Genomic DNA, 26,209 nt, shown 5'->3' with positions numbered 1-26,209 from the left:
TAGTTTATTTTACTTTTTAATGTATCCAGTGTAAAGCTGTCAATGTTTCAAATGCTCATGTACTATAGGAGCTCTGTCAGAGTTACTGGAAATACCTTTGGGAAGTAGGAGGGAGAATCATTGCCATTTCCTGAAAATTCGTAACAGTTTGTTTTGTAAGAAGTGGTTTGTTTCTAAGGGAGAGACTTTTATTTTTTTTATGCCAAATCTGTTTGATCTTGATGATTTAATACTATTAACTAAATGGATTAGTATGTAGCTTCCCATCCACTAAGCCACTGTCCTGCTTACTGTTGACAGGGTGACTCTCAGTGCATGTATGCCTGAAATTCAGCAACTTATGTTAGAAATCTATTAAGTGGCATTTACTACTGGCAGAAGATTTCAAAAGGTTAGTGCGAGAAGAGGGTAAACTCTAGGTATTTTCAGTTTTTTAAAAAATATAAACAAAATTATATTCAGATACTCTAGTTAGGGACTTCATAAGGGGGTTATTTTGAAGCCCTTATCAAATATTAATTGATAATAACATAATTTGTGTTGTGCCTTTTTTTCATTGAATTTTATTTTATTTTTGGTTTCAAATTCTCTTCCTCTTCCTCACAGTCTCCTCCATCCATTGAGAAGGCAAGAAATATAAAACCCATTGCAAATACAAAGCCATGCAAAACAGATTTCCATATTAGCTATTCCCCTGTCCCCCAAAAAAGAGAGAAAATTATGCTTCAATTTGTACTGCATCATTTGTCTATATGGAAATGAATAGCATTTTTCAGTGTGAGTCCTTTGGAATTGTGGTGGGTCATTGTGTTAGTGAAAATTAGTAAGTCTTTCACAGTTGATTATATTGCTGTTACTGTGTAGATCTGGTTCTGCTCACTTTGCCCTATATTGATTCATTTAAGTCTTCACATATTTTTCTGAAGCTATGACCTTCATCATTTTTACAGCACAATTGCATTCTGTCACATTATATACCATAGTTTGGTCAACCATCCCCCAATTGATGGGCATCCCCTCAGTTTCCATTTTTTTGCCACCACAAAAAGAACTGCTATGAATATTTTTGTACAAATAGATCCTTTTGTTCATTCTTTCATCACTTTGTGTTATAAACCTAGTAGCAGTATTGCTGGGTTTTCATTGAACAGTTTTATAGCTTTTTGGGCATAGTTCCAAATTGCTTTCCGATTAGTTGGATTAGTTCATAGCTCCACCAGCAGTGCATTAATGTACCTATTTTCCTATATACCCTCCAGCATTTGTAATATTCCTTTTCTGTCATTTTTGCCAATCTGATGGGTGTAAGGTGGTATCTCAAAGTTGTTTTAATTTGCATTTCCCTAATTTTTAATGATTTAGAGCAGTTTTTCTTATGACTATTAATAGAGTTTATTTCTCCCTCTGAAAACCACCTATTTGTATCCTTTAACCAACCACCTACCAGTTGAAGAATGGCTCTTATTCTTATAAATTTGACTCAATTTCCCTGTGAAATGAGACCTTTATCAGAGTAACTTGTTGCAAAGATTTTTTCCCAGTTTCCAGCTTTTCTTCTAATATAGGTGCATTGGTTTCATTTGTACAAAACCTTTTTTAATTTTATGTAATGAAAATTATTCATTTTACCTCCTTTGAAACTCTTTTGGTTATGTTGCACCCTATTAAACACTTCATATGTGTGAGCCATATTTGCTCTGCCTCTTACAAAGCTATGAAAGTATAAAATTGTATTTTCTCTAGGAAAAATTACAGAACTAGACACTTTTCTAAAGGCTAAAATGGTTTAAAATATTCCCCTGAAGCAGGAAAGAATTTCTGTCCTCACTCCACAGCTCTTATCATGTCTCTAGGATGCCACTAGAATATCAAAGGGGATGAATCTTTGTATCAAAGAGGGTAAGAGCCTAGAAGAGAATTTTAACCAAATTTACTTTACCTTGAAAAGTGAGAATAGTAAGACACTATAGAAATCTGTGACACAGTTGAGGTAATGCCAGGTCAAAAAAACTTGACCCCTTTTTTACAGAATAGTCTAGTCACCTGCCTTCAGTTGTGGGATGAAGATGAAAATTTCACATGGTTTTCAGAGCAATATTTTAAGCCCCTTAGAAATGACGGAAATTCCCTCATCTGTATTTCCAAGGGAACTTGCCAGGTTTCATATTGTGAGTGATTGAGCTAGAATTTCTTTCCTTTCTTGATTACAGAAGGAGCCTCAAGACTTCCATCTAAAAATTCATAAGCCTCAATTGTTGACTAATTGTCAGATTTTTGACTTTCTGTCACCCTTCACATTAATTTTGTTCCCAAGTCTTGTTGATTGTATTCCTCAAAATCTTTTTCATGTATTACCTTTTCTGCTCACATCAAACACATCCTGATCTAGACTGGCATCACTTCTTCCCTGAACTATTGCAGTATACTCCTAATTGATCTCTGTGCTCTCCCGTCTGCAATCCATCCTCCAAACAGTTGCCAAATTGATATTCTTAAATTGCATGTTTAATCGTGCCACTTCCCTGCTCGAGAGTTTCAGTGGTTTTCCTAGTTTTTAGACTAAAATACATTCTTCTTTTTGGCATTAAGAGGCTTTTACAAATTGGCTCCAGCCTATCTTTTCTTTCTTTTTCAAAAAAAAATTCTTTTTAATTACATGTAACATTAACATGGGTTTTTTTTAAAAGTTTTAAGTTCCAAATTTTCTCTTTTCCTGACTCCTCTCATCTGTCATCAGAAGGCAAGCAATTTGATAGGTCATACCTGTGCAGTCATACAAAATTTATTTCCATATTAGTTGTCTTGTGAAAGAAAACACAGACCAAAAAACCTCAAGAAAAATAAAGTAAGTTAAAAAAAAAGTATACTTCAATCTGCATTCAAACCCCATCAATTCTTTCTCTGGAGGTGGATAACATTTTTCTTTAAAGAGTTTTGGATCATTCTATTGCAGAGAATAGCTGTCATTCATAGTTGGTCATCATACAAAGTTGCTGTTACTGTGTACACTGTTCTCTTGGTTCTGCTCACTTCATTTTGCATCAGTTCATGTAAAGTCTTTCCAGGTTTTTCTGAAAGCATCCTGCTCATCATTTCTTATGGCAATATAGAATTCTGTCATAATCATATACAGCTTGTTCAGCCATTCCCCAACTGATGGGCATCCCCTCAATTTTTAAATGCTTGCGACCACAGAAAGAGCTGCTATTTTGTACAAATAAGTCCTTTACCTTTTTTTTTTTTTAGTTTCTTTGGGAAACATACCTAGTAGTGGTATTGTTGAGTTAAAGGGTATGCAAGATTATATAGCCCTTTGGATATAGTTACCATTTATCAGTTAGAGAATTACTTGTATTCTTATCAATTTGACTTCTCTGTATATCTGAGAACTGAAACATCTATCAGAGAAACTTACTCTAACATTTTTACAGTTATGATTATTAACTGTATTTCTTTCTAACCTTTCACCCAGTCCCTCCGCAGAAAGTATTTTGCTTCTTACCACTGCTTCTCACAGTCTACCTTCCCTTCTGTCATCCCTTTCCTTTCCTTCATTCTGCCTTGTAGGGTAACATAGATTTCTGTACCAAACTGAGTGTGTATGTTAGTGTATTTGAGCCAATTCAGATGAGATTAAGATCCAAGCATTGTCCACCACCCTTCCTCCATCTTCCCCTCCACTGTAAAAGCTCTTTTGTGACTCTTTTATGCAAGACGATTCACACCATTTTACCTCTGCCTTCTCCCTTCTCCCAGTGCTTCCCTCTTTTTCACCCCTTCATTTTATTTTTTTAAATATCATCCCATCATAGTCAACTCATACTCATGCTCTCTATATATAACTCCTCTAACTGCCCTAATAATGATAAAATTCTTAGGAGTTGCAAGTATCATTTTCCCATGTAGGAATGTAAACAGTTTAATCTTATTGAATCCCTCATGATTTTTCTTTCCTGTTTACTTCTTTATGTTTCTTTTGCGTCTTATATTTGAAAGTCACATTTTCTACTCAACTCTGATCTTTTCATCAGGAATACTTGAAATTCCTCTGTTTCATTAAATATCCATTTTTTCCTTGAAGGATTATACTCAGTTTTGCTGGGTAGGTGATTCTTGGTTATAATCCTAGTTCCTTTGCTTTCTGGAATACCACATTCCAAGCCTTGTCTGATCCTTTAATGTAGAAGCTGCTAAATTTTGTGTTATCCTGACTATGGCTCCATGATATTTGAATGGTTTCTTTCTGGCTGCTTGCAACATTTTCTCCTTGACCCAGGAACCCTGGAATTTGACTATAATATTCCTGAGAGTTTTCATTTTGGGATTTCTTTCTGGTGGTGACCAGTGAATTCTTTGAATTTCTCTTTTACCCTTTGGTTCTAGAATATCAGGACAGTTTTCCTTCATAATTTCTTGAAAGATGATGTCTAACCTCTTTTTTTTAATCATGGCTTTCAGGTAGTCCAGTAATTTAAAAGTATCTCTCCTCAATCTGTTTGTCTGGTCAGTTGTTTTTCCAGTGTGATATTTCACATTTTCTTTTTTTTTTTTTCATTATTTTGACTTTGTTTTATTGTTTCTTTTTTTATTTTATTTTTTGGCTTAAATTTTTTGGGTTAAATGACTTGCCCAGGGTCACACAGCTAGTAAGTGTCAAGTGTCTGAGGCCAGATTTGAACTCAGGTCCTCCTGACTTCAGGGCCAGTGCTCTATCCACTGAGCCACCTAGCTGCCCCATGTTTTATTGTTTCTTGATATCTTGTGCAATGGTTATTATATTCCACTTACCCAATTTTAATTTTTTAGGAATTCTTTTCATCTGTGAACTTTTTTATATCTTTTTCCATTTGGCTACTTCTACTTTGTAATGCATTCTTCTCTTCAGTGAATTTTTGTGCCTCTTCCCATTTGGCCTATTCTGTTTCTTACAGTGTTATTTTCGTCAGTCTTTTTTGTGCCTTCTTTACCAAGCTATTGATTTTTTTTTCATGATTTTTCGCATCATTCTCATTTTTTTTCTCCCTTTCTTATTTGATTTTAAATATCCTTTTGTGAGCGCTTCCAGAAATTCATTTTGGGGCTGAGACCACTTCACATTTTTCTTTGAGGTTTTGGACGTAGCAGTTTTGGCTTTTTTGTCTTCAGAGTTTGTGTTTTGAACTTTCCTGTCACCATAGTAACTTTCTAAGATCAGGTTCTTTTTTGTTTGCTTTCTTATTTTTTCAGCCTATTTCTTTTAACTTTACGTTAAAGTTGGGCACTGCTCCCAGGATGCAAAAAACCTCTTCAGTTTTTTTCTGCTGCTGTTTTCAGAGCTAGTCTCTTAGGGTTGAGTTCTTTCAAGATAGTATGATCTGAGGAGAGGTGTAGTCATTGCTCTCTTGGCCTGTGCTCTAGTCTGTGAAAGACTGAAAGCATTCTTTTCTGCCCTGGAACTGTGACTCTCCTGCAGCCATAAGCTCAAGAGTTCTAGTGCTCCTCCTCATTCTGTTTTGTTTTGGTTTTTTATTTTGTTTTGGGTTTTTTTTTTGATGAGGCAGTTGGGTTTAAGTGACTTGCCCAGAGTCACACAGCTAGTAACTGTTGTGTCAGAGGCTGACTTTGAACTCAGGTCCTCCTGACTCCAGGCCAGTTCTCTATCCACTGCACCACCTCACTGCCCCTCCTTCTCACTCTGGGACTGTGACCTGGAACCAAGGATGGGCAATGCAACAGAGTTCCATACCCAGTGCCAGCAGAGGGTCCACTGTAATCTGCTTCTGACCACTTGTCCAGCCCTCTTACCATCTGTGGGCTGAGAGTTCTGGAAGCCTCTGCTGGTGATTTAATCACCCCCAGGGCCTGCTGCTGGCTTGAAGGAGCACAGCCTGCACTCCATTCTCACCTCAGTTAGACCTTTCTTGCCAACTTTCTAAGTTGTCTTGGGCTAGAAAATTGTAAGTACTATCAGAAAAGGTGGCATCTGAAATTCCAGGGAGCCTGGGACAGAGGAGCATGGTTAGAGGTAGTAGGAGTTAGCTTGAAGCTTGGGCTTTGCCATAAGAACTCTACTAATCGTTATCAAGACTTCAGAAGATGAGGAGCAGGGCACAACTTAGTAGCTGTGTAACCCTCAGCAAGTCACTTAACCCTGATTGCCTAGCAAAAAAAAGAAGGGAAAAAAAGTTGAGAAGAATGGTTTCTTATTTTTATCACAGTTTATATCCCTTATTACAGTTTATATCCCTTTACGAAGCCCTTTAAATTTCCTGTGTCGCCAATGTACTTTTTCCCTTGGTAAATATCCCCATTTTTAGCTTACAGAGATGTATTATTGAAGAGAAGTCAAAATGTCATAAACAGAATGTTGATTACTACATAAAGAGATGCTAAATTTAATGGCCTTTTCTGAATCCTCATGCTTCTTGACCTCCCTGCAGCCTTTGACACTGTCATTCACCCTCTTCTTAATAGTCTCTTCTCTTTAGGTTTTCGTGACACTTTGATTCTTCTCCTACCAGTCTGACCACTCTTTGTTAATCTCATTTGCCAAATTTTCATTGTCTATGAATGATTTTCAGATGTCTTTATCCAGCTCTAACCTCTCCTCTGATGCCTAGTCTCACATCTCCAGCTGCCTGGTAGACATCTTAAATTGCATGTCCCATTGATCTTAAATAATATGTCCAAAGTTGAACTCATTATCTTTACCCCCAAACCTTCTTCTCTTCCTAACTTCCCTCTTACTGTTGTGGGCGCCACAACCTAGGTGAAATTCTGTACTCCTCATTCTTACCCACCCACTTATTCAGTCAGTCAGTTTCTACCTTCGTACATCCCTCATGTATACCCCATTCTTTTCTTTGATAGTGCCGCCACTCTGGTACAGGCCTGTCTCATCATATCTATACTGTTGCAGTAGCGTTCTGTTTGGTCTCCTTGCCTCAAGTCCTTCCCTATTCCAGTGCATTCTCTGCTCACCTATCAAGTTGATCTTCATTAATTCTAAGCATTTGCTTTGCTTTGCTTTGTCCCACCTCATTCAGAAAAACTCCAGTGGTTTCCTATTATCTTCAGAGTAAGTATAAAATCCTTGTTTGACTTTTAAAACCCCTCATAACCTGGCCCTCTCCTATCTTTCCAGTCTTCTTACACCCACCTACCCCTGTGTATTCTGTGATTCAGTGACGTTGGCCTCCTTGCAGTGTCTTACACAGATTTCTCCATCTTCGAATTCTGAGCATTTTATCTGGCTGTTCCCCATCCCTGAACCCCCTGCTTCTTAGCTTCCCTGGCTTCCTTCAGGTCTTAACTAAAGTCCTACCTTCTGCAAGAAGCCCTTCTCTAGGCTTCTTTAATATTAGTATCTTTTCTCTGAGATTGTCCCCAATTTATTGTGTATATGTCTTGTTTGTACATAGTTTTTTTGCATGTTGTTTTCTTCATCAGATAGTGAGCTCTTTGGGAGTGGGGATTGTTTTGTTGCTGTTGTTTGTTTTTACTCTATATCCTCATTTCTTAGCACAGTGCCTGGCATGTTGTAGGTTCCTAATAAAAGTTTGTTGACTAATTGAAAGGCCCTGCCTTCAAGAAGCTTACATTCTAAAGAGAGGGAATGGACAGAAAAGTCAAAAAGCATAGTGATTAGAGTTACAGGGCAATATATTGACACATCCCTTCCAGGAATATAGTGTAAATTTGATTTTTGCTTTCAAAACTAGAGTTATACAGAGGACAAGAAGTATGGGACATGGAATGGTATATCTATTTGTAATAGAGATGGCTAGGAAGTGGCATGTTGGGTTTGGGTCAGGTAACTTAATGATTATGTTTAAAATGCTTACAGATCAGAAGTCCAGGGTCCCAGAAGTCAGAACTCACTTGAGTTAACAGCTCCACATTTTCCCTAGGTTAGCTTTTATTATTCAAGACTCTTTCCTTTAATCTTGCCCTGACCCCAGGAGGGAGAGACCTTGCTAGAATCCTACTACAACAGCTTTACAATATAAACATAATCTTAAAAAAAATTAATAAACTATTTTCATTAACAGTAAAGGGTTTCTTTTTGGTAATTTCTCAAATTCAGTTTTGCCTATTTATGCATTATAGGAGCTTTAATTAAAATTTTGTTCTAACATAGTAATAGTTGGGTAACATGAAAAAAAATAGAAAATAACTCCTATAGATCAGCAGTAACTTTATATTCAGTGAACTGAATGAGACAGAAATATATGTTTGATTTAAACAAATTTACTTTGCTAATAAATACATATTTTTTATATCTATAAAATACAGACAGATATGGAAAATACTTTTTATTTTTATGTTTGATTTATTATTTTTTATTTTATCTATTTAGATTTATTTAGATTTGCAGAAAACAGTTTGTGTTTAACCTTACAGAGTCATTGTTTAAAAATATTCCTGGAGGGGCAGCTAGGTGGCGCAGTGGATAGAGCACCGGCCCTGAAGTCAGGAGGACCTGAGTTCAAATGCAGTCTTAGACACATAACACTTACTAGCTGTGTGACCCTGGGCAAGTCATTTAACCCCAATTGCCTCACCCCCCCCCAAGAATATATATATGTGTGTGTGTATGTATATATATATATATATATATATATATATGTGTGTATGTGTGTGTGTGTGTGTGTGTGTGTGTGTGTGTGTGTATTTTTTTTTCTGGAAATTCTTCCCTTGTTCTTTAAAGAATAGACACTTTTTAGTGTTTGTGTTAGTATATCTTATGCAAGAATGTCGAAGTCAAAACCTTTGTGACCAGGGGTAGGTCGTTTAGCTTCTGTGAACCTCAGTTACCTCATCTTAAAATAAGTGGGCTAGACTTTCTGGCCTCTCAGGTTTCTTCTGGACTCCAACACCATGTCTCAGCTGCCTTCTTACTTTGGAATTTTCCCCTACATTAAGTCAGTTCTCTTATCCCTAGAATATCCTTATGGTCCCTTTTTCCTATTGGTGAGTTCTCCCTGGAGCGTTCATTTTAGGGAGGGGCCCAATGCCGCTATACCTCATTCTCCTCTGCTATGTCCCTGATTCTCTGGACTTTCCTACCATGCGCCCCTGCTTTATTGCTCTCTTTTTTGTGTTGTCTTTCCCCATGAGAATCTAGGTTCTTTGAGATCAGGAACTGTCATTCTTTTTACTTTTATTTGTATCCCTAACACTTAGCACATAGTAAATGCTTAGTAATGCTTGTAGCTTGCCTGCCTAACCTGATTTTTTGGATCTTAGTGTGGTTTCACACTGCTGCATATCACTCCTTGTGCCTAATCAATCTCAGAATCACCATGCTTAAGGTCTGCTACTGAAACAGAAGGAGTAAAGGTGAATTATATCAACAGTGAAGTTTGGCACTTTCTAATATCAATCACTTTACAAAACTTGAGTTGTCTAACCAGGGAAGAGTAAGGTTTTATCACCTTCTTCTTCCTGGCAGAAGCTCAATTACAAAGTGGTAAGAGGTGAGTTGGCAGTGAAGGAGTGGAATATAAATTACCGTTTTTGAGAACTTTGGTTAATAAGAAAAGAGAAAGAAGATAGTACCTCAGAGAGATAACTAGGGCAAAGGAAGGGTTTTCTTGTTCTGTTTTAACTTGGAGTATGTGCATGTTTATAGGCAAAGGCTAAGGAACCAACATTTAGAATAATAGATATTGAGTTGGAAAGGACCTTACAGACCATTTAGTACATCACCCTTTAAAAGGCTGTTAAAGTGCAGGTCTGACCTTGTCACCCCACCCCTTCACTCTTTACATAATAAACACCAGTGGCTCCCTATTACCTCCAGAGTCAAATTTAAAATCTTCTTTTTGATTTTTAAAGCCATTCCCAGACTGACTCTGTTTCTGACTTTCTAGCCTTCTTATAATTTACTTTTCATTTGTTCTTCTGATTAAGTAACACTGACCTTCTTGCAATTCATCACAAACTCCATCTTCCAACTCTGTGCCTTTTCACTGGTTATTCCTCATGCTTGTGATGTTCTCCCTCCTTAGTTCTGTCTCCTGACTTCCCAGTTTCCTTTAAGATTCAGCTCCAGTCCCACCTTCTACAGGAGACCTTTTCCAGTCCCTCCCCTTCACCGCCCCTGAGTGCCTTCCCTCTGAGATTACCTTCCATTTACTCTTTATCTGATGTGTACAGGTTTTTTTTGCACGTTGCCTTCCCCATTAGAATTTCAGTTCCCTGTTAGAATATGAGCTCTCTCTCATGATATGCTTGTGCTTTTATTTGTATCTCTAGTGCTTAGCTCAGTGCCTGGCACATAGTGAGCACTTAAATTTTTGTTGACTGACTGACTGACTGTGTCACTGACTGAAATCCCTGGAGGGTCACTGACTTTGCCCAGTGTCATATACAAGATCTGAACTTAAGTTCTTGGAATCCAGAACCAGCATTCTAACCACTGTACCATGCTGCTTTCAGTGAAAATACATGAAATAGAGGCCTAATTAGTGAAGCACTTATGTAAAGAGAAGATGGGATCAAGAGTGAAAGCAAAGCAGTGGAGCCAGTATGGCAGAGTAACAGGAAGAAGTATAGTTGAGCTCCCCCAACTTTCTTCCCCTCAAAAAAATCCCCCCAAAACCTTGAAATATCTAGAAAAGTGCCATATTGAATTCTGAGGGGGAAATCCAAGAAAAAGTCATAGTGAGTCATTTTTCCAGCAAGATCAGCATAAGGAGACATAGATCTTTGATATTGGAGGTGGGGTGTGGTCAAAGAGCAAGCCCCTTGCAGAGCCCTTAAGCACAGGGCAAGGATGTGTCCAAGGGGAGGATGTGGTCCCAGACCCATATGGAGCACTGTGACTTCATGCAAACTGCAAGAACAGGCGCTAACTGGCAGTTTTGTCACATATTACCAAGTTGTGGCTCACAGATTCAGGACAGACTGAAGAGGGGGAACCTGTGCCCAAGGGTGGCAGTCCAGGTGAGGATTGGTCACAGGTCGTGGGCTATGTACTGAGAGGAGGGAGTTTAGAAGCATTCAGTAGCAATTTGGCTCAAAACCCAGGAGTAGAATGGGTTTGCAGTTCCAGTCTCCAGTTCACTTGGATGTCTGCAGCAAAATAACACTGATAGGAGTCTCAGGCCAGTGGGAATCTGAGTTTTGTCACTGTGAACCAGCAAAACATTTCAGCTGACCGATAATGGCTGAGTCCAGCAGCAATCTGTAGTTGTTCAGACCCAGGTCAGGAGCTTGTAGAGTTTAGACCAGGAGAGCAGCACTCAAACTTTGCCCTGGCTCAGACCGCTTGGAAACATTGATGCTTGCAGATCCTCAGACTGAGCTATCAAGAGTAACCCAAAATTCAGTACCCCCAAGAAAGCAATCAGCCTTGACCTTCCCTCCAGAAGTGCACAGACCCCAGTCCTAACATCCTATTCAAAGTCATAAAGTACACTAGCTGAATAAGCAAATAATAAAAGAATCCTACCACAGAAAGGTATTATGGTGACAGTGATGCTGAAGACACAAACCAAGAAGAAGAGGATGATTCCGAAATGTCTGCAAGTAAAGCTTCAAAGATAATCACAGCTTGGGTACCAGTTGGACTAGAATCCCTGAAAGAGATGAAGCAAAAGTTTTTAAAAAGAAAAAAAAAATTATCAATTAAATGAGAGTGCTGTATGAAACAAAATAGAAGAGGAACAAGAACTGGGGAACAAAGAAATGGAAAGAGAATTCACAATTTGGCACAAGAATTACAAAGACCTTACCCCATCAACAAACTCCCTGAAAATTAGAATAGACCAAATAGAAGCCAGTGACTACATAAGACAGTAAGAAATATGAGTCAAGATAATGGGGGAAAATATAGACAAAAATGTAAGTTATCTCATAACAGAAACAACTGACCTGGAAAACAGAACAAGGAGAAAAAAAATTTAAGGATCATTGGACTACATGAAAGCCATGACCAAAAAAAAAATTTAAGAAATCTTAAAAGAAAACTGCCAAAATCTCTTAGAACCATAGGCAGAGCAGAAATAGAAAGAATCCCACTGGTCACCTCTTGGAAGAAACCCCAAAATGAAAATTCCTAGGAACATCATAACCAAAATCCAGAGCTTCCAGGTCAAATTAAAAAATATCACAAGCAGCCAGAAAGAAAGATCATATATGATTTAGCAGCTACCACTATAAAGGAATGAAGAGCATACAATATGATATTCCAGATGGCAAAGGACATGGTTTTATAGCCAAGAATTCCATCAAAACCAAGTACAATCCCATAGGGGGAAAATGGATCTTTAATAAAATAGAGAATTTCCAAGCATTTCTGATGAAAATACCAGAGATGCATAGAAACTCTGAAGTTCAAACACAAAAATCAAAAGAAACACAAAAGGTAAACATGAATGAAAAATCACAAGGGACTAAACAATGATAAACTACTTAAATTCAAATATGGGGAGATGAATCTTGTCATCTCCTGAACCCTGTCTTCATCAAGGGTCATAGAGGCAGTCTAATTAAATAAGGGCTGGGAATTCTGTCGTGTTTGCATGATCTTAAAAGAAGAATAGAAAGAGAGGGGAAGAACAATATACTGTGTGGGACAGGGAGAGAAAGGCTAGGGGAAATGTAATAAGGGTACACAGTAGACATCTACAAACAAACAGGAGGGATTGGGAGAAGCACTTGACATCTAAATTGGTCAAAGGAGGGAAGAATACATGTACGTACATACACACTCACAGTACAAAAATACATTTTACTCATTAGGGAAATAGGGAGAAGGAAGGAGTGGGAATTCTAGAGGGAGATTAGATTGTGGGAAACAGCTGTAAGCAAAACAAATTTATGTAAGGATATACAAAAATATCTATAGCTCCTTTGAGGTGGCAAAGAATGGGAATCTGAGAGGGTATCTATCAATTGGAGAGTGGCAGACGAGTTATTATATATAAATGTGATAGAACATTATTGTATTATAAGAAATGATGAAGAAGATGGTTTCAGGGAAACCCAGGAAGACTTATATGAACTGGTGCAGAGCTAATAAACAAGGCCAGGAAAAATAATTAAAATACAATGACAAAGATAAACAACTTTGAAAGAATTAGGGATTCAGCATAATGACTTAACCACAGCTTCAGAAGATTAATGATGAAATATTATATTCACTTCCTGATAGAGATGTGAAGGATTCAGAGTGCAGAATGAGACTTTTTTTCCTTTTTACCCTGGCTAATGTGGAAATTTATTTTGCTTGACTATATGTATGTTTATAACAGAATTTTTTTCATTATTAATTGGGAAGGGGAAAGTTGGGGGGGATATTTTGTTTGTTTAGTTGTTTCAATCGTGCTTGACTCTTTAATGGAGTGGTTTGCCATTTCTTTCTGCAGCTCAGTTTTACAGATGAGGACAATAGGATTAAGTGACTTGCCCAGGATCACACAGCTAATAAGTATCTGAGGCTGCATTTGAACTCAGGATGTCTCTTCTTCCTGACTCCAGGTCCATCACTCTATCCACTGCACCACCTAGCTGCCCATTTTGGGGGGAGGGCAAATACACATCTATACATACAGGCATGTGTATATATGTATATGTGTGAATTTTTTAAAGAGTACAGATTAGAGGGGTTGGCCTGCAGAAAGATGGAACAGACAATTCTTCTCTGAGACAAGAGGGAAGGAGATGAATATGTGTGAAGGAGATAATGGTGAAATTTTGAAATAGGGGTAGTGTATACTTTTCTGAAAAATTAACTTTCATTAATGTTTTGATGTTCTTTTTAAAAAACATCTGTCACTTTCTAGTGATGCTCCCCTCCATCTTCCCTTTTATACGTACAGTTAGGCAGAATAAATCAAAACATACCCCATATCTGACATGCATCTCATTCCACACCTACAAGACTGTCATCTCTTTCTTGAGGAATCATGACTTGTTATTCCTTTTGAAGTCAAGATTGGAAGCTGCATTGATCAGAATTATGATGACTTTAAGTGTTGTTTTTTTCTTTTCTCCTGTCATTGACCTCCATGGCCTGTGTGCCAGTGATACCGATAGGTCAAATAATACGTACAGTTTAGTGGCTTCTAGTATACTTCCCCATGTTTTTCAGAGTGGTTGAACCAATCTTTATTGAGCCAACAGTGAAATAGAGCACCTGCTTCCACATTCCCTCTAACACTTAACATTTTTAATCCTTTGTCATCTTTGATAATCCAGTGGGCATAAAGTAAAACCTCAGATTTGTTTTAGTTTTTGTTTCATATATTCTTACTGATTTGGAGATTCTTCCATGTGGTTGTTGGTAAGTATATCTCTTTATATCCTTTAGCCATTTTATGTTGTGGGGAGTAGTTCATATTCTTATGTATGTTTCAGTTCCCTATATGTCTTGGATGTATGGTCTTTACAAAGATATTTGTTTTGAAGACTTACCCCAGTCTACCCCAGTCAGCAGTTTCTCTTATTCTACTTGAATTGCTTTTGTTTGTGTAAAGCTTTTTAATTTGTGTAGCCAGAATTATTTGTTTTACATTTTATAATCACCTCTACATATGCCTTGTTTGGTTAAGAATTTTCTTCCTGGGGCAGTTAGGTGGTGCAGTGGATAGAGCACTGGCCCTGAAGTCAGGAGGACCTGAGTTCAAATGCGGCCTCAGAGCAAACACTTGACACTCGTTAGTTGTGTGGCCCTGGGCAAGTCACTTAATCCAAATTGCCTAAAAAGAAAACAAAAAAAGAATTTTCTTCCTAACTGTCATCATGCAGAGTATCTCCTTTCATTCTCTTTTTTAAAAAATTTGGGGGATAATTTCAATGTTACCAAAACGTTTTTGGTAGTACTTACATTTCAAGTCCATTTGGAGCTTATTATGCTTCATGGTGTAAAAGACGTTGATCTAAACCTAGTTTCTGCTAAATGACTTTCCAGTTTTCCTGATGGTTGTTGTTGAATAGGGAGGCCTTATCCTAATAGTTTGCTTTTGGGTCTATCAAACATTAGGATATTATGTGAGGAAGAATATACTCAGAAGATCCCAAGAATGCATGGGGATAGGGGCAGGGAGACTTAGAGAGAGTATAAAAGCTTTAGAGCAGCTGATGTTGGGAACATGAAACAGTTAATCAAAGATAAATAAAAGCTACCAAGCTTCACTGAGGCTTCTCAGATGAGGAGAGATAGCATTAATTTGCAGTAGACTAAATCACTGACTCAGAGCCAGAGTGATACAAGTTGAGAGTGTATAGGGTTGGGAATTAGCAAGGAAGATGTGGCAGAAAAATCTGAGGGCAAATGATAGTGAGTTTTTAAAGTAGCCAAATATAAATTTTACCCTGGATAGGAAGGTAAGTAAAGCTAGAATAAGGATGGAGTAGAGGAATTGAGTAGTAGACAGAGACACTGGAGAGAAGTCAAGGGACTAGAGTGCTCAGTGAGGGTAAACAATAGATTCAGATTGGTGTTGAGAGAGTAATAAGTAAAAAAGTTCAATTCAGTTTTTTTCAACATTGTTTAAGTACCTATGACATTTACTATGTCGGGCCATAAAAATTCAAAGTAACAGATTCTGCCTTCATGGAGTTTGTAGTTTATTGATTATAACCAGGGAGAGGAATTTCAGAATTTGTGCCAGGCACTGTGCTGAATGCTGGTGATATAAAGAAAGGCAGAAATGTGGTCCCTCCTCAGAGAGTTCACATTCTAATGAGTTCAATGTCTGGCAGTAATGCATTTGAGTGTTGGTGTCATCTAAGGTACTATTGTGTTTGTAGGTGTCTAAAATAAAATGGAGATAAAAGTTGATAAAGTTCAAGACAGAGAAATCTTGAGGCTAGGTTATCAGTGTTGTAAACATAGACACTGAATATCACAGAATATGATAATGAAATCAGTTGGAGAGGAATATTGTGACCCCCCCAATCTAAAGTAATTGAGAAAGTGTTGAGGATAATGAGGAAAACTAGTAGATAATAACTCTTGTTGTCTTTTGATTTATTCATTCATTTGATGATAGTAAAAATGGCTGATAGTGTATCTTAAGGGTCACAAAGTATTTTATATATGTTATCTAATATCTTCATAACCCTGGGAGGAAAGTGCTATAGGCCTTATTATGAGGTACAGAAAAGGTTAGATGACTTTCCAATGGTCATGTAATATGGAAGCATTAGAGTAGGAATGTGAATTTAGGTCCCTCCTGACTCCATGCTGACTACTCCTTCCATTACACCATGATACCTCTCAATAATCATTAAGCCCCTAATATAGACAGAGCACTGTGCTAGATGTTAAAGGGAAAAGAAAGTTTAAATAAAACATATCCTTGCCATCACAGACTTCAAGACAACAGGTTGTTGGGGCAGCTAGGTGGTGCAGTGGATAGATCACTGGCCCTACAATCAGGAAGACCTGAGTTCAAATGCGGCCTCAGACCAAACACTTGACACTTACTAGCTGTGTGACCCTGGGCAAGTCACTTAACCCCAATTGCCTTAAAAAAAAACCAGGTTGTTAACTGATATTGACAGTGGACAGTAAGAAGTTTGTAACTTGTTTCCTTTTACTCACTCCCTTTACAGTTAGGTAAGAATGATGAGAAAGTCTGAAAACGCATCAGTGAATCTTTTACTATGTCAGTTGGTTCCAAAATCACTTGGTTATTTTTTGTAGCACTTTCCACTTAGAAGCTGTATATATTAGTGAAAACTTGATATTTTAAAATGATTTTTGAGACTGAGTGCTTAGTCAAGTTTAAAATTTTATTAGTCAGGTTTGTTTTATTTGTATTGAAGTCTTACCATTATGTTTTTTTAATTTGTCAGTAGATCTCAAACAATAGAAATATTCCTTTTCCCTAAATTATCAGGAACTTTGTGATCTGCATTTGTACTATAATCAGCCCTGAATGTATCTACAAATTACACTGTCCTTATCTTTAAAATCTTATTAATTTTTTTTGGTGTTTTATAAATGTGAATATGAAAATAATCTTTGTTAATACTGTCAGTGAAACATAAGGTAAGTTTGACTTATGAGTCTTAGAAGGAAATACAGTCTCCAAAGCTTTTGAGCTGAGTGAATGGAGTGCCATGTTACTCCATGTTTAAATTCACCTTTAAATTTTTAAAATCTTTCTCCAGGTAAAAATGCTTATGAACAAGCTACAAGAGGTCCTTACTTTTCTAAGTCCTAACCCATCCTGCCATTATCAAGTAGTGATAATCAACAGATCACTCACATGCTACCAGGGATCCAGGCTGAGGATTTGTTATTTAGCCTTAGTGGCCTGGGGCAGAGCCAGGGGTTGGAGGCAAGTCAATATGAGTATTCAGCTAGTGAATAGCAAAAGCAGTGCCTTTCCCACTGCAGCAGAAATTGGTACTGGGGAGAGGAATGGTGAGAGAAAGGGAAAACATAAGTCTGCATAGTAATGTGTAAATTTAAGTGAGCTCACATATGAAATGTGTTATTTTTATTTCACAAAATAGTTTTTGAAAAAAATCAGTGAGAATTTCATCATAATTTTCTTTTATCAACAGAAATTCAGATGTGACTTGTTCAAGGTTCTGCTATCCCAAAAATTAAAAGTAACCCCTAGAATCATATAATGAATTTATAAAACTTTAGGAAATAAAAGCTATCAAGCTTTAATTTCCTTATGGAAAATTTCTACTTAAGGCTATTGTACTAATACATTTTTGCCCTCCTCACCCCAATTTGGTTACAATAACAATCAATTAAATTTTCCCCTCTCTTAAAGTGAAATTCCTCTGGAGCTTCAGCGACTGGTCCATGGTGGACAGGTGAATTTGGATATGGAGGATCACCAGGAGCAAGAATATATAAAACCAAGATTGCGATTCAAGGCTTTTAGTGGAGAAGGGCAAAAACTTGGAAGGTAAAACACAAAAGAAAAAAATACTTTTTACATATTTAGCATAGGGTTGGGAGGGAAAGGAAAAAAGAAATATCAACTGTGAGAAATTGTTCTTGAATTATGAAAGCCATTACATTAAAAACTTAAAGAATGAGACAGACAGGTAGCACCAAAACACCATTGACTCTACAGAGAGGAAGGCCAGACTTTGATCAAGATTAAAACTAGTTGGATTGAGTTCTACTAGGATTTACTCCTTTGGAGTTTTCCACGCCTTTACTCATTTTTAACTAAGTCTGCCCCATAGTCCTACTTATACAAGCCTAATAGAATTAATTAGTTCTAAAACTAATGGATAAGTTGAACAGAGCAACAAATTTCTATAGGCTTAAGGTGTTGAATCTCTAAAGTCAAGAGTATACAATTAAAAATAATAAGTAAGTTCTCCATGTGCAGACTGTTGTGCTATAGTTATACCTCAATTAATAGATCTTCTAGAAATGAAAGTCTTCATAAAAGAAATTCAGTTATATTTTTTAAAAATTTTGACAAATCATATGAAAAAATATTGCTGTTTTTTTCTGTGCTCAACAAATGTTCCTACTATTCAATATATATGCATCATTGTACCTTCATACTCAGAGTGTCTTCATCTGTGTACAGTTGAAAGTAAGCAGACACAATTATGAAGACAAAATTTATTTTCTCATCCCCAGTTTTCTAGCTCCATATCTCTGATTGGTAGAATTGGGTTCAGTGTAGTAATTAAATACCAACCAGTTCATTTATTCACCTTTTTGAGAAGTTCCGAACTGTCCTAAGTAGCTAAAATGTATTATTATTCAAATTTTTATATAAAGAATAATAAGCATAAATGTGCTTTGGTTTCTATTGTAGTGTGTCAACCAATTTCACTGGGCAAAGATCACATTTAGAAACCAATAATTTAATAATTAAAGAGAGTCTCAAGAACTTCTAAATTCCTAGCACCTTCTGTCCCCTTCTCTGCCATTTTCCATTAACTCTATGAAAGCAGGCCCATCTAGACTATGTGCTTTTGTTCTTTGGGTTGCCATGGCAAAAAAAATATATCATCCCTTTGTGGTCAGGCCTCTAATGATGGGCCTGTTCAGACATGGCTTGACAGCCCTTCTGGACAGTCTGCTATGAGACTGTAACCAAGATTTTCCCCATTGGCAAAATGTACTAAGAATTATGCTTATTAGCTTGAGGATTTAAGGTTATCTGTGTAATATAATGAGGCATTAGAATGAGTTAATAGATATCTATTTTAAATATTATTTGAACATTTATACAAATAACAGAATAAGGCGAAGGTGCTTATAGCTCCCAAACTTTATCATATATTTGATCGTTTCTGTCTCTGCTCAGACAATATTCTGATTAACAGGTTAGAAAGAGAAAGGTTTTGACAATAGTTCAAGTAGATGAATGCTCCAAATTTCATAATTAACGTAAAATTTATGTTTGAAACCCTAGGATGAGAGTGGAAAGCATAGCAAACTCAAAAGTTGCAGTGTTCTGACAGCTTCCACTGGGGGGGGGGGGGATTGAGAATCATCAGGTACTGCATTAGTTGGGAGAAAGGTTGAATCATCTTTATTACTGTGTTAGTGTTTTATTTAACTACATTTTTGCTAAAACGCTGGGTTTCTTTGCAAATTCTGGTTTGGAATTCTTTTTATTTTCTGCCTTCTCCTAGTCTTACACCTGAAATAGTCAGTACACCTTCTTCCCCTGAAGAGGAGGAAAAGTCAATAGTAAATGCAGTTGTGCTTGTTGATGATTCAGTGCCAACAACAAAAATTCAAATCAGGTTAGCAGATGGAAGCCGGTTGATACAAAGATTCAACCATACACATAGGTAAGCTAATACAATACTGTCAAACTATCAGTTACAATAAGCATATATTATGACATCTGGTTTAAAATTATACAAAATAGTAAATGACTTTAATAATATAGAAATATAAATGGTGTGGGTATGTACCTTCGAAAATATTCAGTGAAAAATGAAAAATAAAAGTGCCCTTAAATGTAAGAAAGTTTTACATGACAAGTATTTTTCTGCATCTTAATATTCATACAAAAATAAATCAAAACAGAAAGCATAGTTTCCACGGGGCAGCTAGGTGGCGCAGTGGATGGAGCACCAGCCCTGAAGTCAGGAGGACCTGAGTTCAAATCCGGCCTCAGACCAAACACTTGACACTAGCTGTTTGACCCTGGGCAAGTCACTTAACTCCAATTGCCTAAAAAAAAAAAAGCATAGTTTCCCACGGATTCTAAAACATGAGAGCTGGAATGTATAGAGACATTATTGATGAGTGAATGTATAGAAATTATAAATATCTGAATTTTTCTGAAAACCGTTATTTAATAATGTAACCTTTATTCATTTTGAACTTCACTATTTGGGAATTTATGATCAACCTAAAAGAGACTGGTTTGAACATTGCTTTTTTTTAAAAAAAAGAAAACAAATCTGCATAGTGAAAATTAGTCATATAAACAAGATTATTGGGGAATGTTTGTAATTCTGTTTTCAGGTATCCTCAATCTCTTTAGAATAAACAAATCTTTTCAACCATAACTTGTTATGATGTCCTTTCTTCAGGATCGTGGATGTCCGAGAATTTATTGTACAGTCCCGCCCTGAATTTGCAACTCTTGGCTTTGTTCTTGTTACATCATTTCCAAACAAAGAGCTAACTGATGAAAGCCTGACGCTTCAAGAAGCAGATATACTTAACACTGTGATTCTTCAACAGCTAAAGTAATCTTGCTCCTATCTCTGCATGTGGGATAAATAATGTGCCATATTTTTAAAAAGGAAAAAAAAGTACTTCAGAAAAAATAGGAATCACCACAACTATTTTTTTCCCAGATCAATCTTGGTTTTATTGTTCTGTCTTCCAGCTCCAGTGTACGTAAATCCATTTTATGAATGGACTTTTTCTATTCTGTGTTGGTCCAAATATAGGCCACACTTTCCCTCCAAATATGGCTTGTATAAAACCTGAATGTAGTCAGTAACTTTTCCCTAAATATTCAGCTATAGATTTCTTTGAAAGGAAAAAAAGGAGGATACAGCTTGTATCCAGGAGTAGCCAATATTTGGTCCAATACAGTAATTGTTCATTTGGATTTTTAGAATTTTTTATAACTGAACTTCCTTATGTTTATAAATTCCATAATTCTCTACTAAAAATGAATTACTTCCACAGTGACATGACAGTTTTTTAAAATATGCTTAACCCTTGCAAAATAAAACCACCTTTTTGAATATATAACTTATATTTGGTAAGATTTACACTAAAGTATTTTGATGCTATGTTGACAAACTGCCATTCAAAAGTTTCTTGATCAGCTTAACTGAAATTTTTCTTTCACTATAATTTATATTGAAAATATAACTATATTCTGATTTAGAAGCAGATTAATTATGCAAAAAGTCATTTTTCAATACATTAAGTTTTTGCATATGCATCTCCATCAATTGCATTAATTTTGTGATATCAAATAATCTAATTTGACCTTCAAGCATATATAATTTTTCTCCATTCTAATCCTACTACCATCTCAAACACCAGACAAAAACATATAGATGCCAGCAGTACTAGAGGTAATGATGTAAGCAAATGCTGTCAAGTGGTAGAATTCTGCTGTTTGCTGGTCCTCCACAGTCTTGTTCAGCCTAGGACACACTACCTTCTATCCCTCCCTACCCCCTGGCAAAACTGCCAGAGAAAGAGGTAACTCCTGTAATCTCTTTGAAATATACTATTATGATGGTCCTTTTCAGGCATTTCTAGCCTGAAAAACTGTCCACATAGATATTTGAAATAGTTACTAGAACTATGATACAGGAGAGATAAGTGATGATATGAATGGCAACATCTGAAGTGTTGGGATAATGCTTTTTTATTTCTTTCAAAGTCACCATTTTTGCTTACATAGCTTTTCCCCAGTATGTTCTATGACAAGGGCACTTAGGAATGTCTGTCTATGCTTTGTCACTGCCATTTTATTACTAAATTTATAGCACTGGAGTAAGTGAACTTGACAAAGCTATTATGAAAACAGTTCACTTTTTTCTCCCGTTGGACATAGACAGAGCCTGGTTCTGCAAGTAGTTTTAATAATGAGGCTGCTAACCTTTCCCTTTGAGAGAATTTTTCCCACCAACCCCAAGTTTTACTCAGAATAGAGGAGATACTTGCCTCTTGCCAGTAGTTTGAAACAGCCCTGTGGTGATACGCAAGTTAAAATTGTGAACAAATTTAGCCCCAACCCTGTTGTATTCTTTGAAATTTCATTTGTGTGGGTTTCCTTCTACATTTGATGAGAGTGGCCTGCATGTATAAAATTGGCTATCATGTTTATGCATAACTTTCTTCCAAAATACTTGGACCCATGTAAGAAAAGAAAATCAAACCCTCAGAAGAGATAACATTAGTTTAACAAATACTTCATAATATTTTACTTTATTGAATGCTGTTTTCCTGAAAGACTTTTGCTTATTAAGTTAATATAATTTATTTTAAATTTTGACCTCAAAAAGTAGTTTTGCATGATTGTGTAAACAATGTTTTTCAGTTTATGCTAATTAATAAAGAAGTTTGTACTTGATAAATTCACTGGTTTCTCTTATTCAAAATTTCTTCGATCTGTATTTTTATTAGAGTGGAGTCAGAGCAAGTCATTATATGTGTATATGCAGGTATATGTCTTTAATCAGCTTTTAAAAATATGTGACAACCATCTTCAACAAAAACCCTGCTTTGATGCCTCATTAGGATAGATCCAGGGTGGGCAAAACACAGTTAGATTCTATCAAACTGGGTTTAACATGGTCCCAGCCCCAGACTCAGCCTGTTGTCCAAATACTAAAGTCCTAGCCAAAAATCACATAGGCTGATTACCTGAATTATTTAGCCACAGCAGCTGATTAAAACCGACCATAACAACAAAAAACCCCCATAGATAATGTCCTTTTGTCCTTTGTTGTCCTATTCTGTTTCTCTAGTGCTGGTAGCAAAATGGTGGGAAAGGGTGTATCCTAAGAATAAAACAATCTGTATCTATCAGCAGTAAAGAAACATTAGTTTAGCTGTTGATGTTCCAAATGTGAAATCTTTATTAAGTTTAAAAGCTTCAGAGTAGCTTTGTGAAATTGTACACTATTGGAGGGGGTGAGGGTGTCCTGATTGATGAGACTTCACTATACAGGCAGGCCCAGATCCAACCATACTTTTTTACTCCAGCCATTTTCCAGCCTTCCACCCTGTATCTGTACATAGAGTTCCTGCTTTCCCTTGCTCTAGGAACTGTAATTGAATGAACGCTACCATTGATTCTGGAAAGTCATTATCAGTTGACTTTTTGTGCCACAGACCAATCCAGTGACCTTACAGGCCAGTACTCTTCCCTGTCTACCACTTCATTGTGTGTGTTGTTTTCCCCATTAGAATGTATGTTCCTTGAGGGCAGGGACTGTCTTGCTTTTGTATCTATTTCCCCCGGAATCAGCAAATGCCTAGCAAATATTTGTAAATATTTAATATTTGCCTTACATATTTAGTAAATGCTTTTTAAATTTATTCATTCATCAATACTGATATGTTCACTTTAATAAGATGAATTTTTTTAGGGGAGCCTCACAAGTTCACTTAGGAGAGAAAAGTAAAAGTCAGACAAGTTCATTTCGTTGAACATCTAAATGAAACAACATTTCGTGGACCTTTTTGTCATATTGCCTTTGCAGTCAGTGCTCTTGATGAGCATGCATAAAAAAAGACCACAATGAAGATGACTTAAGCCAACATATTATCATTTGTTGCAGAAGATGAAGTAAAAAAAACTGAATTATCGAAAGGCATTGTGGTATGTGGAAATTTAGTGGTCCATCACTTAGTAACTGTGAAGTCACTTCACTCCTACGCTTCAGTTTCCTCATCTGTACAATGAGGAAGTTGGAATTGATCGACTCTAAGGTTCCCTTGCAGCTCCAAAAGCACGATCCTCCAAACTAAGTCAAGTGTACATCATGCTCACTTGCTGAGTTCAATTTGGAATTAGGAAAGAGAGTGAATAGATAAATACATATACACACTCATGTATATATGCATATACGGGTATTATATATGTATGTGTGTGTTTGAAAATAAGATTGTAGTTTGAGATTTTTTTAAAAGGCCAAAAGCTTTTAGATTGCTCATATAGACCCTCATCATCTCTCACCCAGACTATTGCTGTAGTGTTCTAATAGGTCCCTACCCCCTCCATCTTCCACTCAGCTGCCAAAAGTGTTTTTCTTAAAATGTAAGTCTGTGTTACCCCATTAATAAATTCCAGCTGTTCTCTTGATAACTCCAGAATCAAATATAAAATCCTCTGTCATTTTTAAAAATTCTATTTTATTTTCAGTTCCAAATCCCCCTTCTTTTCCATATTCCATTGAAAGCAAGAAAAACAAAACCCTATACAAATCACATTTCAACATTAGTCATGCATAAAAACAAAAAAATGCAAGGAAAACTAATTTGCTGATAAGGGTATCCAGGCTAGTTCTCAACCCACCCAAGTACCAGTCTGAGTATTCACCAGGTTCTTACAATGCCCAGTTTTTTTCACCTTATTTTTTATTTAATTTTAGTTTTCAACATTCACTTTTACAAGATTTTGAATTCCAAATTTTCCCCCCTTTCCCTTCCCCAAGCAACTCACTTAACCCTGTTTGCCTCAGTTCCTCATTTGTAAAATAAGCTGGAGAAGGAAATGGCAAACCTTTCTAGTGTCTGCCAAGAAAACCTTTCTGAATTGGGTCATGAAGAGTCACACACAACTGAAACTACTGAACAACAACAAAGCTAAGTTCAAGCTAGTAATAAATAATAAGGTATTTTCCTCACACATGGTACTGAATAAATTAATTTAGGTAGTATTGTCATTACATTGGCTCGGCTTATTTATGAGCAATTAATATTTCTCCAATTATTTAGTTATGACTTTATTTGTGTAGAGTGTTTTGTAATTGTGTTTATATAATTCCTCTGTGTGTATATTGACAGGCAGACTCCCAAATACTTTATACTGACTAATTATTTTAAATGGAATTTCTACTTCTTCCTACTGGGTTTTATTGGTAAGACACAGAAATATTCTTTATTTGTGTGTTTATTTTATATTCTGCAACTTTGCTGAAGTTATTGCTTCAGTTAGTTTTTTAATTAACTCTCTAGGGTTCTCCAAGTAAACCATCATATCATCTGTAAAAAGTGGTAGTTTTTTCCCCTCATGTCTATATTTATTCTTTTAATTTCATTTTCATGTCTTATAACTATAGCTAGCATTTCTAGTACAATATTGAATAATTGTGGTGATAATAGGTATCTTTGCTTCATCTCTGATCTTATAGGAAAGGCTTCTGGTTTATCCGTATTATAGATAATGCTTGTAGTTCATTTTTAGATAGATACAACTTAGCAATTTTAGGAAATCTCCATTTATTTCTATGCTTTCTAAAAGACTTGCCTAAAAGACTACTTCGTAGAGAACTTATGCAAAGAAGGCACTCACATGGTGATCAGAAGAAGTGATTCAAGGTCACTTTCAAAGTCTCTCTGAAAAATTGATTGTGTGACATTGGGAGACACTGGCAAAGGACCACCCAGTATGCCATGTCCACATCAAAGAAGGGGCTTTGATCTATGAGCAAAATAGAATTGCTGCAGCTCAAAAGAAATGTGAGATGTACAAATTTAGAGAATCCACTCTAAATGTTCACATGAGCTATTTGTGCCTGACCTGTGGTAGAGCATTCCAAGCTCATATTGGTCTGATCAGCCACAGTCAGGCACACTGTAACTTGACTCAACATAATGATGTCATTTGGGCCCTCTTTGAGAACAAAGAACAACAACCAACCAACCAACTGGTACGAATGAGTGTTATGTTTTGTCAGAAATATATTTCTGTATCTCTTAAATTTCTGTATTAAAATAATCATATGACTTGGGGGTTTTTTGGGTTATCAGTATTGTCAATTATAGTTTCCTAATATTGAACCAGCCATGCATTCCTAGTGTAAATCCAACCTGGTCATAATGTTTGATCTTTGTTATTTTTTGCTATAGTCCCCTTTTTAGTATTTTATTTAAAAGTTTTGTAGTGAGGTTATTCATTAGGGAAACTGGTCTATAGCTTTCTTTTTCTGTTTTGACTCTCCCTGTTTAAGTATCAGGACCATATCTGTGTCAAGGAAGGAATTTGGTAGAACCCCTTTACCAATTTTTTTTTTCAAATAGTTTATGTGTTATTGGAATTCTTTAAATATTTAG

The 26,209-nt window shown here is 36.4% G+C and overlaps 1 protein-coding gene across 2 annotated transcripts in view; it reads left to right on the top strand.

The window, feature by feature from the left end:
* UBXN2B (UBX domain protein 2B) overlaps positions 1-22,492 on the top strand; it is a 45,651-nt gene extending 23,159 nt beyond the window's left edge. Inside the window, exons 6-8 of one of the 2 annotated variants that reach the window (XM_021005930.2) lie at positions 17,730-17,867; positions 19,570-19,731; positions 20,485-22,492. In XM_021005930.2, coding sequence (XP_020861589.1) covers positions 17,730-17,867; positions 19,570-19,731; positions 20,485-20,647 — 463 coding nt within the window. In that variant the 3' untranslated portion in view covers positions 20,648-22,492. Of the gene's footprint in view, positions 1-300; positions 392-17,729; positions 17,868-19,569; positions 19,732-20,484 lie in introns of those variants that run through there. The other variant, XM_021005931.2, reaches the window with a different exon arrangement.
* Positions 22,493-26,209: the final 3,717 nt, after the last annotated feature.

Source organism: Phascolarctos cinereus, unplaced genomic scaffold, assembly GCF_003287225.1.
Source record: "Phascolarctos cinereus isolate Bilbo 61053 unplaced genomic scaffold, phaCin_HiC Scaffold_4;HRSCAF=312, whole genome shotgun sequence".
NCBI lineage: Eukaryota > Metazoa > Chordata > Mammalia > Diprotodontia > Phascolarctidae > Phascolarctos > Phascolarctos cinereus.
Note: the sequence above shows the minus strand (reverse complement) of the source record. Positions and strands in the feature narration are given on the sequence as shown.